Raw genomic sequence first — 16,308 nt, forward strand, 5'->3', positions numbered from 1 at the left:
TAAGTTAGCCAACGAGCCTCCTCTCATTCCTGGGATTGGAGGGATTGTCCTATGAGGAGAGATTGAGTTGACTAGGCCTATATTCCCTAGAGTTTAGAAGAATGAAAGGTGTTATCATCGAAACGTATAAAAGTCTTAAGGACTTGACAGGGTAGATGCTGAGATGCTGTTTCCTCTGGCTGGGGAGTCCAGAACTAGGGGTCACAGTCTCAGAATAAGGGTCGGCCATTTGGGACAGAAATGAGGAAACATTTCTTCTCTCACTCAGAGGGTTGTAAATCTTTGGAATTCTCCACCCCAGAGGGCTGTGGAGGCTCAGTCGTTGAGTATATTCAAGACTGAGATCGAGCGATTTTTGGACATTAAGGGAATCAAGGGATATGGGGATAGTGCCTGAAGGTGAAGTTGTGATAGATCAGCCATGATCTTACTGAATTACGGAGCAGGCTCGAAGGGCCAAGCGGCCTACTCCTGCTCCTATTTCTTATGTTCTCCTTCCCTCCTGTGGCTGTGGAGCACAGGCTGCAGTGATTATTTTAGTTTCCGCCTTGCTCCCGTTTTCAATGTTGCGTGCACCTTTCTACCCTGCATCCAATACAGGAACGAGGCAGCAAAAAAAATCAGCTAGTGCCAATTTATCGAGCAGTGCCTCCCACTGATCAGTATTAGTGGCTCGGGCCTGAATTTAAATGATCTGCTCCTTGTATAGGTGCAAGAATCCTCACTCCTCCTCTCGGCTGACTCTCAATTTTGCACCCTGGGTTTACTGGAGAGCAATCAGGAGCAGGAATCCTGGCTGACTTTCCCTCTCTCACCCACTTGGAAAGGTACTGCTGCCAATCCAGGCAAGACCAACAAACTCAGCACGAAGGACCGCACCTGGTGCCTCTGTACCACACCCAAGGGCGCACGTATCCAATGAAGCATTGGGCAGCCGTTTTAAAAACCCACAGCGGTAACAAGAACCCTCCATACACTTACCATCGTCGATATCGGGATCACTGTTTACGTCCGAAAGCGCTCTCTTATCCACGCTCCCCTCTGTCTCTTTGGCTTCTCCCTCTGCGTCTGCACTGCCGTCTGGGCAGTAATCAGCTTTACTGCTTTCTCCCTCCTCGCCTGGTGCGATCAAGCTCCTGGCGCTGGCCTCTTGGACGTCAGCATCAGTGCTGTCAGCGAGACCGGAATCCATTTTGGTGCGCGCTGTGCAGCCGCCGCTGCTTATTACCGAGTCCGAGTCCTCCTCCTCCTCCTCCACCTCACTCTCGCTGTCCCTACTGAAATGAGGCAGGAGGTCAGCAGGCGGTGGGGCTTGAGGCTCCCGTGAGGTCACCCTTCCCGCGTCACGGTCAAGTGTCTCCCCCTCGCTGGCCGGCTCCTCGGCGGGGTGTGAATGATTGATCGCGGCGACGCCGGTCACCGGCGCCGAGTTATCGGCTTCCTGCTCCTCTGCGCCTCCGGTTTCGGAACTTACATTGTTGCCGTCGACTGGCCGCTCGCTGCTGGGTTCTGTCCGGTTTTCACTGGGTTGCGGATCTTCTTCCAAGTCGGTGTCGCTGTCATAATGCAGTTGCATTGATTGAAGGTTGGGACGAGATGAGTCTCCACTTTCATCGTCACTGGAAGAAAGAAGTCGTTAGAAAATGTTCTCCACCTCCCTAGATCATAGAATCATACAGCACAGACGGCCATTCAGCCCGGCTCTTTGAAACGAGCTAACCAATTAGTCCCACAGGCCCGCTCTTTCCCCATAGCCCTGCAATTTTTCCCCCTCAAGTATTTATCCAATTCCCTTTTGAAAGTTACTATTGAATCTGCTCCCACCGCCCTTTCGGGCAGCTATTTCCAGGTCACAACAACTCGCCGAGTACAAAAAATTCTCCTCATCTTGTCTCTGGTTCTTTTGCCAATTCCCTTAAATCTGTGTCCTCTAGTTACTGACCCTTCTGCCACTGGAAACAGTTTCTCCCTATCAAAAGACTCTATTGTGAACGCCTCCGTTAAATCTCCCCTTAACCTTCACTGCTCGAAGGACAACAACCCCAGCTCCTATAATCTCTGCACATAACTGAAGTCCCTCATCGCTGGTTCCATTCCTCTGCACCCTCTCCAAGGCCTTGACATCCTCCCTAAAGTGTGGTGCCCAGTATTGGACACAATCATCACAGCCCCAGGACATCGCTGCAGGAGTTCCTCAGGGCAATGTCCTAGGCCCAACCATCTTCAGCTGCTTCATCAATGACCTTCCCTCCAACATAAGGTCAGAAATGGGGATGTTCACTGATGACTGCACAGTGTTCAGTGCCATTCACAACTCCTCAGATAATGAAGCAGTCCATGCCCGCATGCAACAAGTACTGGGCAACGTTCAGGCTTGGGCCGATAAGTGGCAGGTAACATTCGCGCCACAGAAGTGCCAGGCAATGACTATCTCCAACAAGTGAGAGTCTAATCACCGCCCCTTGACATTCAACGGTATTACCATCGCCGAATCCCCCACCATCAATATCCTGGCGGTCACCATTGACCAGAAACTTAACTGGACCAACCACAAATACTGTGGCAACAAGAGCAGGTCAGAGGCGAGGTATTCTGTGGCGAGTGTCTCACCTCCTGACCCCCCAAAGCCTTTCCACCATCTGCAAGGCACAAGTCAGGAGTGTGATGGAATACTCTCCACTTGCCTGGATGAGTGCAGCTCCAACAACACTCAAGAAGCTCGACACCATCCAATACAAAGCAGCCCGCTTGATTGGCACCCCATCCACCACCTTAAACATCACTCCCTCCACCACTGGTGTACCGTGGCTGCAGTGTGTACCATCTACAAGATGCACTGCAGCAACTCACCAAGGCTTCTTCAGCAGCACCTCCCAAACCCGCGACCTCTTCCACCTAGAAGGACAAGGGCAGCAGACGCATGGGAAATACCACCACCTCCAAGCTGCCCTCCAAGTCACACACCATCCTGACTTAGAAATATATCGCCAATTCTTCATCATCGCTGGGTCAAAATCCTGGAACTCTCTCCCTAACAGCACTGTGGGAGTACCTTTACCACACGGGACTGCAGCGGTTTAAGGCGGCGGCTCACCACCACCTTCTCAAGGGCAATTAGGGACGGGCAATAAATGCTGGCCTTGCCAGGGACGCCCACATCCCATAAACAAATTTTAAAAATTTTAAAAATACTCCAGCTGAGGCCTAACCAATGTGTTATAAAGGTATTCTCAACCAATGGCGTCACATATTCACACATCCACCGTCCGCATAATAGGGCCCAAATCGTGGATACAAATTTGTGTACAGCAGAACCCGGTCCCCTCTCAATGCCACCCCAACCCGCTCACCTCCTGCTGCTAATGGAAGCATTGCTGGCTTCTGCATACTGCGGGTGGCAATATTCGGAGAGCAGGAACTCTCGTCCACCGTACGCAGTGACCGCAATCACCTTGTGTAGCAGCAGGAGTGGCTTTGAGTGGAGTGGAGTGAAGTGAAGGGGAGGAAGCAGTAGGGGGCAGTATTTTAGGATGGCGTATGGGAGAAGCTGGGAAGCTGTGCTCAGGGGTGGGAAGCGACAGTCCGGTTAGTCTGTTGAAAGTCCGAATGTCGCTTTGGGTTTTTTCCCCCTTTAAGATCAAAAATCCACCAATTGCAAAGGCTAAGCGTGTTTACAATTAACCAAAAAACGTCCTTTTAATATTTTAGAAATGCACCAATTTAGTGCCTTCAATATTACATACGAATTAGGAGCAGGAGTAGGCCATTCGGCCCCTCGAGCCTGCTCCGCCATGCAATAAGATCATGGCTGATCCGATTACTCCACATTCCCGCCTACCCCCGATAACATTTCACCTCCTTGCTTACCAAGAATCTATCTACCTCTACCTTAAAACTATTCAAAGACTGCTTCCACCGCCCTCTGAGGAAGAGAGTTCCAAAGACTCACGACCCTCTGAGAAAAAATTTCTCCTCATCTCTGTCTTAAATGGACGACCCCTTATTTTTAAACAGTGACCCCTAGTTCTAGATTCTCCCACAAGAGGAAACATCCTCTCCACATCCACCCTGTCCAGACCCCTCAGGATCTTATGTTTCAATCAAGTCACCTCTTACTCTTCTAAACTCCAGCAGATACAAGCCTAACCTGTCCAACCTTTCCTCATAAGACAACCCGCCCATTCCAGGTATTAGTCTAGTGAACCTTCTCTGAACTGCTTCCGATGTATTTACATCCTTCCTTAAATAAGGAGACCAATACTGTACACAGTGCTCCAGATGTGGTCTCACCAATGCCCTGTATAACTGAAGCATAACCTCCCTACTTTTGTATTCAATTCCCCTCGCAATAAACAATAACATTCTATTAGCTTTCCTAATTACTTGCTGTACCTGCATGCTAACCTTTTGTGATTCATGCACTAGGACACCCAGATCCCTCTGCATCTCGGAGCTCTGCAATCTCTCACCATTTAGATAATATGCTTCTTTTTTATTTTTCCTGCCAAAATGGACAACTTCACATTTTCTTACATTATACTCCATTTGCTCCATTTGCCAGATCTTTGCCCACTCAGTTAACCTGTCTATATCCCTTTGTAGCCTCCATATGTCCTCTTCACAACTTACTTTCCTACCTATCTTTGTGTCATCAGCAAATTTAGCAACCATACATTCGGTCCCTTCATCCAAGTCATTTATATAAATTGCAATAAGTTAAGGCCGCAGCACTGATCACTGTGGCACACCACTCGTTACATCTTGCCAATCAGAAAATTACCCATTTATGCTTACTCTCTGTTTCCTGTTAGCTAGCCAATCTTCTATCCATGCCAATATGTTGCCCCCTGCACCATGAGCTTTTATTTTCCACAATAACCTTTGATGTGGCACCTTATCAAATGCCTTCTGGAAATCTGAATTTCACCCGTCAAGTTTTTCCATGTACTTATACACTCTGATGTCGTACTCTCACTGGCCCATAATATTCCCATGAGCAACATCTAGTGTTCTGTCCACACAATATAACACACTGGTTAATCAATACTGTCCCTGTATAAATGCACACATTTCAGCAGTAGCTCAGTACTGCCGTAGGGAAACGTACTGTATCGTGCCCTTCACACAATACACTGGATCTGTTATAACCATTCTTTCTGGACACTTGGCATTCTTTCTGCCACTCTAACAGCACCACGGCCACTTACGGGACAAAATTAATCCAATTAATGCAAGCTTAGTTAAAAATAGCACTCCTAATCCAAATATTACAAAAAACAGTGGTTAAGACATCATTCAGGAAACGTGTAGTGCCTATTCCCATGTTTAAGAGCCTTGTAACACATTAAGCCCAACGCTATTCTGTTTGAACCAGGTTGCAGAAATAATTACATCGAATTTACAGCACAGAAACAGGCCATTCAGTCCAACAGATCTATGCCGGTGTTTATGCTGCACACGAGCCTCCTCCCACTCTATTTACTTCATCTCGCCCTCTCAACATATACTTCTATTCCTTTCTCCTACGTGTCCTTCAGATGAAACATTAAACCGACACCCCGTCTGCCCTCTCAGGTGGACCAAAAAGATCCCATGGCACTATTTCAAAGAACAGGGGAGTCCTGGCCAATACTTATCCCTTAACCAACATCATTAAAAAAAAAACAGATGATCTGGTCATTATCAGATTGCTGTTTGTGGGAGCTTGCTGTGCGCACATTGGCTGCCGCGTTTCCTACATTACAACAGTGACTCCACTTCAAAAATACTTCATTAGCTGCAAAGCGCTTTGGGACGTCCCGAGGTCTTGAAAGGTGCTGTATAAGTAAATGCAAGTCTTATCTAGCTCCCCATTAAATGCCCCTATGATTTGTTTTTCCAATCCCCACATGGGACAACCACAGCATGTTATATGCCACCCTGGAAGTTAAGGAATCATACCTTTCAGGGACAACATGAGCCGAGGGAGTTTGGCGTATTGAAGTGTTTGGATGTCGGTCATCTCGGGAAGAGAAAGATTCTGGGAGCACAAGATGGAAAACAACTTCTCATTACCATGTTTCAGTAGTCTCATCGCAAACACCCAAGGGGTGCAGATTTACCCTGCTCAGTACTTATAACAAAATTGTACAGGCGCTCTTTACAATTGCTCTACAAATAGGGAACAAAAGAAAATTTCTCTCAAATGGTGTAAAGTGAGAAAGAGAAAAAGAAAGAAATGTAGTCACTAGCAATGAGACCAATGGCCAAAGAAAGAAAGAAAAAGGAAAGGAGAGAGAGAAAGGAGAAAGGAGAGAGAGCGGAGAGCGGAGAGAGCGCGCGCGGAGAGAGAGCGCGCGCGGAGAGAGAGAGAGAAAGGAGAGAGAGAGAAAGGAGAGAGAGAGAGAGAAAGGAGAGAGAGAGAGAGAAAGGAGAGAGAGAGAGAGAAAGGAGAGAGAGAGAGAGAAAGGAGAGAGAGAGAGAAAGGAGAGAGAGAGAGAGAAAGAGAGGAAGAGAGAGAGAGAAAGGAGAGAGAGAGAGAGAAAGGAGAGAAAGGAGAGAGAGAGAGAAAGGAGAGAGAGAGAGAAAGGAGAGAGAGAAAGGAGAGAGAGAGAGAAAGGAGAGAGAGAGAAAGGAGAGAGAGAGAGAAAGGAGAGAGAGAGAGAAAGGAGAGAGAGAGAGAGAGAAAGAGAGGAAGAGAGAGAAAGGAGAGAGAGAGAGAGAAAGGAGAGAGAGAGAGAGAAAGGAGAGAGAGAGAAAGGAGAGAGAGAAAGGAGAGAGAGAGAGAAAGGAGAGAGAGAGAAAGGAGAGAGAGAGAAAGGAGAGAGAAAGGAGAGAAAGAGAGAAAGGAGAGAGAGAGAGAAAGGAGAGAGAGAGAGAAAGGAGAGAGAGAGAGAAAGGAGAGAGAGAGAGAAAGGAGAGAGAGAGAAAGGAGAGAGAGAGAAAGGAGAGAAAGGAGAGAGAGAGAGAAAGGAGAGAGAGAGAGAAAGGAGAGAGAGAAAGGAGAGAGAGAGAGAAAGGAGAGAGAGAGAAAGGAGAGAGAGAGAGAAAGGAGAGAGAGAGAGAGAAAGAGAGGAAGAGAGAGAAAGGAGAGAGAGAGAGAGAAAGGAGAGAGAGAGAGAGAAAGGAGAGAGAGAGAGAGAAAGGAGAGAGAGAGAGAGAAAGGAGAGAGAGAGAGAGAAAGGAGAGAGAGAGAAAGGAGAGAGAGAGAGAAAGGAGAGAGAGAGAGAAAGAAGAGAGAGAGAGAAAGGAGAGAGAGAGAGAAAGGAGAGAGAGAGAGAAAGGAGAGAGAGAGAAAGGAGAGAGAGAGAAAGGAGAGAGAGAGAAAGGAGAGAGAGAAAGGAGAGAGAGAGAGAAAGGAGAGAGAGAGAGAAAGGAGAGAGAGAGAGAGAAAGGAGAGAGAAAGAGAAAGGAGAGAGAGAAAGGAGAGAGAGAGAGAAAGGAGAGAGAAAGGAGAGAGAGAAAGGAGAGAGAGAGAGAAAGGAGAGAGAAAGGAGAGAGAGAGAGGAGAGAGAGAGAAAGGAGAGAGAGAGGAGAGAGAAAGGAGAGAGAGAGAGAAAGGAGAGAGGAGAGAAAGGAGAGAGAGAGGAGAGAGAGAGAAAGGAGAAAGGAGAGAGAAAGGAGAGAGAAAGGAGAGAGAGAGAAAGGAGAGAGAGAGAGAAAGGAGAGAGAGAAAGGAGAGAAAGGAGAGAGAGAAAGGAGAGAGAGAGAGAGAGAGAGAGAGAAAGGAGAGAGAAAGGAGAGAGAAAGGAGAGAAAGGAGAGAGAGAGAGAGAGAAAGGAGAGAAAGGAGAGAGAGAGAAAGGAGAGAGGAGAGAAAGGAGAGAGAGGAGAGAGAGAGAGAAAGGAGAGAGAGAGAGAGAGAGAGAGAGAAAGGAGAGAAAGGAGAGAGAGAAAGGAGAGAGAGAAAGGAGAGAGAGAAAGGAGAGAGAGAAAGGAGAGAGCGAGAGAAAGGAGAGAGAGAGAGAAAGGAGAGAGAAAGGAGAGAGAGAGAAAGGAGAGAGAGAGAAAGGAGAGAGAGAAAGGAGAGAGAGAGAGAAAGGAGAGAGAGAGAGAAAGGAGAGAGAGAGAGAAAGGAGAGAGAAAGAGAAAGGAGAGAGAGAAAGGAGAGAGAGAAAGGAGAGAGAGAGAGAAAGGAGAGAGAAAGGAGAGAGAGAGGAGAGAGAGAGAAAGGAGAGAGAGAGGAGAGAGAAAGGAGAGAGAGAAAGGAGAGAGGAGAGAAAGGAGAGAGAGAGGAGAGAGAGAGAAAGGAGAAAGGAGAGAGAAAGGAGAGAGAAAGGAGAGAGAGAGAAAGGAGAGAGAGAGAGAAAGGAGAGAGAGAAAGGAGAGAAAGGAGAGAAAGGAGAGAGAGAGAGAGAGAGAGAGAAAGGAGAGAGAAAGGAGAGAGAAAGGAGAGAGAAAGGAGAGAGAAAGGAGAGAGAGAAAGGAGAGAGAGAGAGAGAGAAAGGAGAGAAAGGAGAGAAAGGAGAGAGAGAGAAAGGAGAGAGGAGAGAAAGGAGAGAGAGGAGAGAGAGAGAGAAAGGAGAGAGAGAGAGAGAGAGAGAGAGAGAAAGGAGAGAAAGGAGAGAGAGAAAGGAGAGAGAGAAAGGAGAGAGCGAGAGAAAGGAGAGAGCGAGAGAAAGGAGAGAGCGAGAGAAAGGAGAGAGCGAGAGAAAGGAGAGAGCGAGAGAAAGGAGAGAGGAGAAAGGAGAGAAAGAGAGAGAGAAAGAAAGGAGAAAGAGAAAGGAAAGAGAGAGAGAGAAAGGAGAGAAGGAGAATGAAAGAACGAAGAAAATGTAGTCACTAGCAATGAGATCAATGACCAAATCATCTGCTTTTTAGTGAAACAACAGAAAATGCTGGAAACACTCAGCAGGTCAGGTTGCATCGTGGAGAGAAAGAGAAACAGAGTTAACGTTTCAGGTCGATGACCCTTCGTCAGAACTGTTTTTTAGTGATGTTGGATGAGGACACCTGGGCAGAACTCCCCTGCACATCTTCGAAAAAATAGTGACCATGGGATTTGTTCCATCCACCCGAGAGGGCAGACAGGGCCTCAGTTCACCCGCTCAGCAAGTGAGACTTGAACCCAAGACCGTCTGACTCAGAGGTGAGAGAGTGCTACCCACTGAGCCACGGCTGACAGGATGTAGTGATCTGCGCTATCCAGACACATCATCTGTAAACTCCCAACGGCCAGTGCCGTGACACTATTTTGAAGGAGAGCGGAGGAGTACTCCCTGGTATCTTGGCCAATATTTATCCCTCAACCAACATCACTAAAAACACAGATTATCTGGTCATTTATCTCATTGCTGTTTGTGGGATCTTGAACAGTGTCTACACTTTGTTGGCTGTAAATAGCTTTGGGACGTCCTGATGTCGTGAAAAGCGCTATTTAATGAGAGTTCTTTCTTTCTCTAACGTGAGAAAGGCGAAAGAAATGTGGCCTCAATGTCTTCGGGGTGGGGAAGAAAAATGGAGGCGACGTCAAATAAAGAGAGAAAGTGCAAAGGGACCCCAAAGAGAGTAAATTTTTAACAAATCAATTATTTTTTGAGTAATGAAGAAGGGATCGTAGGAAACTTAAGATTGCCAAGTCTGCTAACCAGTCCCCTTCCATGGCGTGTCGTCATCCTCAGACTCTTTCACGAAGGTGTCAGACCGTAAGGGCGTCGCCGGCTTGGGTTGGTACGGCTGGGTGGGCGATAACATGAGCGAATCCTCTGCCGAGTCTAAATCGCTATCGGCTGCCTCGGGGACCAGGTCGCCGCCAGCGGCCCCGTCGCTCTCCGGCCGCGCTTCCCGCCGGTCGGTCCCCGCGCCCGGCCTCGCCTGGGGAAACATGGACTCCGAGCCGGTCTCGGAACCCGAGTCAGCGTCGTTAGCCGCCGGCGGCAGCTGCAGATACTGGCAGGGGACATCTGCGAAAAGGAAGAGGTCGCCGTCGTTGATCGTGTAGCGGACGTGGGGTTTCAGGATGACGCTCTTCCGCCGGGTCTTGTTCAGGCTGTTGCAGTCGTGGATCAGGTGGGAATCCCTGTCGATCTCAATCACCGCGTGCTTCTTGGACACGGACTGCACTGGAATGTGGATGTGGCAACTCTCGTGTCTGCCGATGACATTCTCACCTCTGTACACCATAAAATCTGTGAGAGCAAAGAAAACAAACAACCAGTGATTTTTAATTGGGAATCCAACTACACACGCACACAAACACCTCGCTGATTCCCTCTCCCACTCCCTTTTATTTTCTCTATCCTGGACGTGCTGGAGTATGGTTCCACAAGTAACAGCCACCCTTCAGTACCACACCCACCCGGCCATTCCTCATAGTGCTACCCACTGAGCCACAGCACATCTCACCTCTGAGTCAGAAGGTTGTGGGGCACGGTGGCATAGTGGTTAGCACTGTTGCCTCACAGCGCCAGGGACCCGGGTTCGAATCCGGCCTCGGGTGACTGTGCAAACTCCACACAGACATTCTCCCCGTGTTTGCGTGGGTTTCCTCCGGGTGCTCTGGATTCCTCCCACAGTCCAAAGATGTGCGGGTTAGGTTGATTGGCTATGATAAATTGACCCTTAGTGTTGGGGGGATTAAATACGTGGGGATAGGGTGGGATATGTGTTGGTGTAGGGGTTACGGGGATCGGGTGGGATATGTGTCGGTGCAGGCTCGATGGGCCGAAATGGCCTCTATCTGCACTGTGGGGTTTCTGTGATTTCTGTGATTCCAGAGACTCGAGCACAAAATCCAGGCCGACACTCCCATTGCAGTACTGAGGGAGTGCTGCACTGTCGGAGGAGCTGTCTTTCGGATGAGACGTTAAACCAAGACATCTGCCCTCTTAGGTGGACGTAAAAGATCGCACGGCACTATTTCAAAGAAGAGCCGGGGGAGTTCTCTCCAGTGTCCTGGACAATATTTATCCCTCAACCAACATCACTAAAACCGATTATCTGATCATTATCACAGTGCTGTTTGTGGGAGCTTGCTGTGCACAAATTGGCTGCCACATTTCCCTACATTACAACAGTGGCTACACTTCAAAAGTACTTCATTGGCTGTAAAGCGCTTTGGGACATACTGAGGACGTGAAAGATGCTGTATAAATGCAAGTCCTTCTTTTCTTTATAAGCAAGCCTCCGCACTCCTCAAAAAAAACTTTGTGTTAGCATGTCTTTTGATCATGGAGCGTAGTCCAACCAGTCCTGACTCCATATCCAGACTTTTCATCCAGCGTCAGTGAAAAGGAATCAGGGGTAGAAACCCTAACCAATTTTCCCTGTGCTGGGGTACTGTAGCATACAGTAGTACACCTACTTGCCGACCTCACCATGCTGCTACAGGGAGATGAAGGTTAGATATTCCCACAAAGGAAGAAAAAAAAAATCAGCAACACAGTCACTCATCTCTCAATGCAAATGGTTTTAGAATAGCGTGGGCAGAACTGGATGGAGGTAAAAGCTTAAGTTTCATTGCACAGCTTGATGGAATTTCACATAAACCCCAGTACACAAGACACAGCACGTCATCACTCCAACATAGGATGCTACTGGCCCACTGATATATAAACACTATTTCAAACAGCTCCAAGTATTTGTGCTGTCAAGGAAATATGGGACCTTCCTCATCGGTGACTATCTCAATGCCCCCAAAAGGCACAAATGAAATAAATGAACACATTCTTTACCCCCCTCACTTGTTGCTATTTCTCCTTTCTCTTTGCTTGTTGAAATACTGAATTATTCCCAACACACCTTCAGCTCGATCAGTCGTCTATACGAACCTCTGTCTTAACCGAGAGCAGACTATATAATTCCAGCAGTGGTACCCCACAGAGTTTCCGCTCTTCCCAAGTGCAAGGGAATTGGGGCTTTTACTTGACTGGAGCGCAGATGACAGTTGTCTGGGCCCCAAGCTCCGAATTTCCCTTCCTAAACCACGCCTCTCCGCCTCCTTTAAGACGCTCCCTAAAACCTAGCTCTTTGACCAAGCATTTGTTCACCTGTCCTAATGTCTCCATGTTTGGCGCAGAGTCAATTTGTGTCTGATTACAATCCGTGAAGCGCCTTTGAATGTCTTACTACGTTAAAGACGCCATATAAAATAGAAGTTATTGCTGTTGTTTGCCTTGGCTCAGTGGGTCGCAACCCCACCTCGGAGTCAGAAGGTTGGGGGTTCAAGTCCCCATTCCAGAGACTTGAGCACAAAACTAGGTGGACACTCCGCTGAGAAAGCGCTGCGCCGTCAGTGATGTTGCTTCTCGGGTGAGATGTTAAACCGAGGCCCAGTCTGCCCTCTCAGGTGGACGTAAAAGATCCCTTGGCACAATTTCGAAGAAGAGCGGAGGGGGGACGGGACGGGAGGGGAGGGGTGCTATCCTCGGTATCCTGGCCAATATTTATCCCTCTATTAGCATCACTAAAAAAAAGATTATCTGGTCATTATCACATTGCTGATTGTGGGAGCTTGCGGTGTGCAAATTGGCTGCCACATTTCCCTACATTACAACAGTCACCGCACTTCGAAAAGTATTTTGTTTACTGTAAAGCGCTTTGGGACATCCTGAGGTCGTGAAAGTTGCTGTATATAAATGCAAGTTCTTTCTTTACTAGTTGAAGAACAGGAATGGCACTCATCACCATAACATGTGTGACTGAGCATGTTGCCATCACCTTCTTGCCTACAGCATGCACTCACACACAGTGGCCGCCTCCCTCACCAGTCTCAGGTCTCTGGCTGCCTGCAAACACTCGGAGTCGGCCCATGGGTTCACGATCAGAAACTCCCAGCTTCTCTTCTTTCTGCTCCTCCTCAGGATCCCAGCTCATCAGCTGCGTCTGGTCCATGGTCTCTCCGAATCAAACATTCACTCTAACAACACAACCATTTCAATAAATACTCAGCTCACTCTCTGCCAGAGAAGGAATAAAAAGACTTCATCAAAACTTAGGCACTTTTTTTTTCTCTCCCTGTTCGCTTCCCGCGCATGCGCGGTCGGCCGACGGCTCTGATTGGCCGACACCCCCGTCCGTCTAACCCTCCCTTCCCCGCTGATTGGCTAATCCCGCGGTTTTGGCCAGGTCCCGCCCTCCTCCTTTGTCGCAGCGCGCATGCGCAAACACCGCACGCTGCCACCCGCTCCCGCCTCCACGTCAATCTCGCCGCACCCCCCCTCAAACTGGAGCGCCGATTGGCCAGCGACGCTGTCCATCAAAACACGGCACCAATCGCAGATAGGGTTTAAGCGAGTCGTGCGCCGGGGTCAAGAGGTCGAGCGCAACGTCTTTTCGGATTGGTCAATTCAAACGGTGAACTGTTTTATCCTTTCCTTTCCACATCATCATGCTTTCCCCCACTTTTTTACTTCTCTCCACCTTGATACTCTTTATAACGGGGTTCAGTGTTTGTTTGCTGACGGTTTTTCTTCCGTCTCTGACTCTTCTCCAGTTCCATTTCAGTCCCGCGACCAAGCGTCCGTCCCGCCGCCGCTCGCGCATGCGCAGAGCCCCGCGCCCACCAGATGGCGTTTCCTGAAATGGAGCAACATCAAGGCAGCAATTGCACACAGTTCAGGTAGGCTGCCAATTCTAAATAGAGGCATGTGTGGAGGCTCGACCACGTGACAGCTGGTCATGATATTGCATTTACAATTTAAAAGTTTGGGTCCCCTGTAGTTATTGCATTTACCCTATAAAGGTTGGGTTCCCTTGTAGTTATTGCTTTTACCCTATAAAAGGTTGGGTTCCCTTGTAGTTATTGCTTTTACCTTATAAAGGTTGGGTTCCCTTGTAGTTATTGCTTTTTACCCTATAAAGGATGGGTTCCCTGTAGTTATTGCATTTTTACCCTATAAAGGTCAGGTTCCCCTGTAGTTATTGCATTTACCCTATAAAGGATGGGTTCCCTGTAGTTATTGCTTTTACCCTATAAAGGTTGGGATCCCTTATAGTTATTACATTTACCCTATAAAGGTCAGGTTCCCCTGTAGTTATTACATTTACCCTATAAAGATAGGGGTCCCTGTAGTTATTGCATTTACCCTATAAAGGTTGGGTTCCCTGTAGTTACTGCATTTACCCTGTACAAGGTAGAGTTCCCTTGTAGTTATTGCATTTACCCAATAATAAAAGATAAACCCTGGCTTCTATTCTCTACTGCTAACCATCTTCTTAAACCCCTCTCCCCTGTCACCTCCAACCTCACCTCCAACAAGTGCGAGGAGCTCATGGACTTCTTTGTCTCTAAGATTGTGACCATCTGTTCAGCTGCCTCTGCCACTTCCCTGCCTTCCCCTAGCCCACCGGGTTAAACCTCCCGGATCCCCTCCCCCCCTTGCCCTAGTCCTGACCTTGCATCTTCCTCCAGTTTCTCTCCGATCTCCCCTCGTGATTGGCAAAAGAACCAAAGGCGACGTAAGAAAAAGCGTTTTTACGCAGCGAATGGTTAAGATCTGGAATGCACTGCCTGAAAGGATGGTGGAGGCAGACTCAATCTTATCTTTCAAAAGGGAGTTGGATAAGTATCTGAAGAAAAGAATTTGCAGGGCTACGGGGAAAGGACGGGGGGGGTGGGACTAGCTGAGAGTCGGCACGGGCACGACGGGCCAAATGGCTGCCTTCTGTGCTGTAACCATTCTATGATTCTATGACCTCTCCACGCTCATCTTGTCCATGAGACCCACTTCCTGCTCCCTCAACCCTATTCCCACCAAACTGCTGACCACCCAACTTCCTTTTCTGGCTCCCATGTTAACTGACATTGTTAACGGTTCTCTCTCCTCAGGTACTGTCCCCCTCTCCCTCAAATCTGGTGTCATCACCCCTCTCAAAAAAACAACCTTTGACCCCTCCGTCCTTGCAAACTACCACCCCATCTCCAACCTCCTTTTCCTCTCCAAAGCCCTTGAACGCGCTGTCGCCTCCCAAATTCGTGCCCACCTTTCCTGCAACTCCACGTTTGAATCCCTCCAATCAGGTTTCCACCCCTGCCACAGTACCGAAACGGCTCTCATAAAAGTCACAAAAGACATCTTTTGTGACTGTGACAAAGGTAAACTATCCCTCCTCATCCTTCTTAATTTGTCTGCAGCCTTTGACACGGTTGACAACTCCATCCTCCCCAACACCTCTCCACCGTTGTCCAGCTGGGTGGGACTGCACTCGCCTGGTTCCATTCTTATCTATCTAATCGTAGCCAGAGAATCACCTGCAATGGCTTCTCTTCCCGCTCCAGCCCCATTACCTCTGGTGTCCCCCAAGGATCTATCCTTGGCCTCCTCCTATTTCTCATCTACATGTTGCCCCTTGGCGACACCATCCGAAAACACAGTGTCAGTTTCCACATGTACGCTGACTACACCCAGCTCTACCTCACTACCACTTCTCTCGACCCCTCCATGGTCTCTAAAATGTCAGACATCAAGTTTTGGATGAGCAGAAATTTTCTCCAATTGAATATTGGGAAGACCGAAGCCATTGTTTTCGGTCCCCGCCACAAACTCCGTTCCCTAGCCACCGACTCCCTCCCTCTCTCTAACATCTGTCTGAGGCTGAACCACACTGTTCGCAACCTTGATGTCACATTTCACCCTGAAATGAGTTTCCGACCACATATCCGCGGCATAACTCCAGACCCACAGCAATGTGGTTGACTCTTAACTGCCCTCTAAAATGGCCCAGCAAGCCACTCAGTTGTAACAAACCGCTACAAAACACAATAATAAGAATAAAACCGGACGGACCACCCGGCATCGACCTCGGCTAAGGACACGGCAAGGGCACACCTAGCCCAGGCCACCCTGCAAAGTCCTCCACACCAACATCTGGGGACTTGTGCCAAAATTGGGAGAGCTGTCCCACAGACTAGTCAAGCAACAGCCTGACATAGTCATACTCACAGAATCATACCTTTCAGCCAATGTCCCAAACTCCTCCATCACCATCCCTGGGTATGTCCTGTCCCACCGGTAGGACAGACCCACCAGAGGTAGCAGAACAATGGTATACAATCGGGAAGAAGTGGCCCTGGGAGTCCTCAACATTAACTCCGGACCCCATGAAGTCTCATGGCTTCAGGTCAAGCATGGGCGAGGAAACCTCTTGCTGATTACCACCTACCGCCCTCCCTCAGCTGATGAATCAGTACTCCTCCAGGTTGAACACCACTTGGAAGAAGCACTGAGAGTAGCAAGGGCACAGAATGTACATTAGGTGGGGGACTTCAATGTCCATCACCAAGAGTGGCTCGGTAGCACCACTACTGACCGAGCTGGCTGAGTCCTGAAGGACATAGCTGCCAGTCTGGGCCTGTGACAGGTGGTGAGAGAACCAACATGAGGGAAAAACC

The 16,308-nt window shown here is 48.6% G+C and overlaps 1 protein-coding gene across 1 annotated transcript in view; it reads right to left on the minus strand.

Annotated features, from left to right (window-relative positions):
- Positions 1-13,427, minus strand: part of LOC147096178 (uncharacterized) — a 66,935-nt gene extending 53,508 nt beyond the window's left edge. Inside the window, 5 exon segments of the mRNA XM_085975048.1 lie at positions 982-1,619; positions 5,941-6,019; positions 9,566-10,105; positions 12,683-12,874; positions 13,338-13,427. Coding sequence (XP_085831174.1) covers positions 982-1,619; positions 5,941-6,019; positions 9,566-10,105; positions 12,683-12,809 — 1,384 coding nt within the window. The 5' untranslated portion in view covers positions 12,810-12,874; positions 13,338-13,427.
- Positions 13,428-16,308: the final 2,881 nt, after the last annotated feature.

This window comes from Somniosus microcephalus, unplaced genomic scaffold, assembly GCF_052327205.1.
Source record: "Somniosus microcephalus isolate GS21.2 unplaced genomic scaffold, FLI_Smic_1.0 unresolved_chr1, whole genome shotgun sequence".
Classification (NCBI taxonomy): domain Eukaryota; kingdom Metazoa; phylum Chordata; class Chondrichthyes; order Squaliformes; family Somniosidae; genus Somniosus; species Somniosus microcephalus.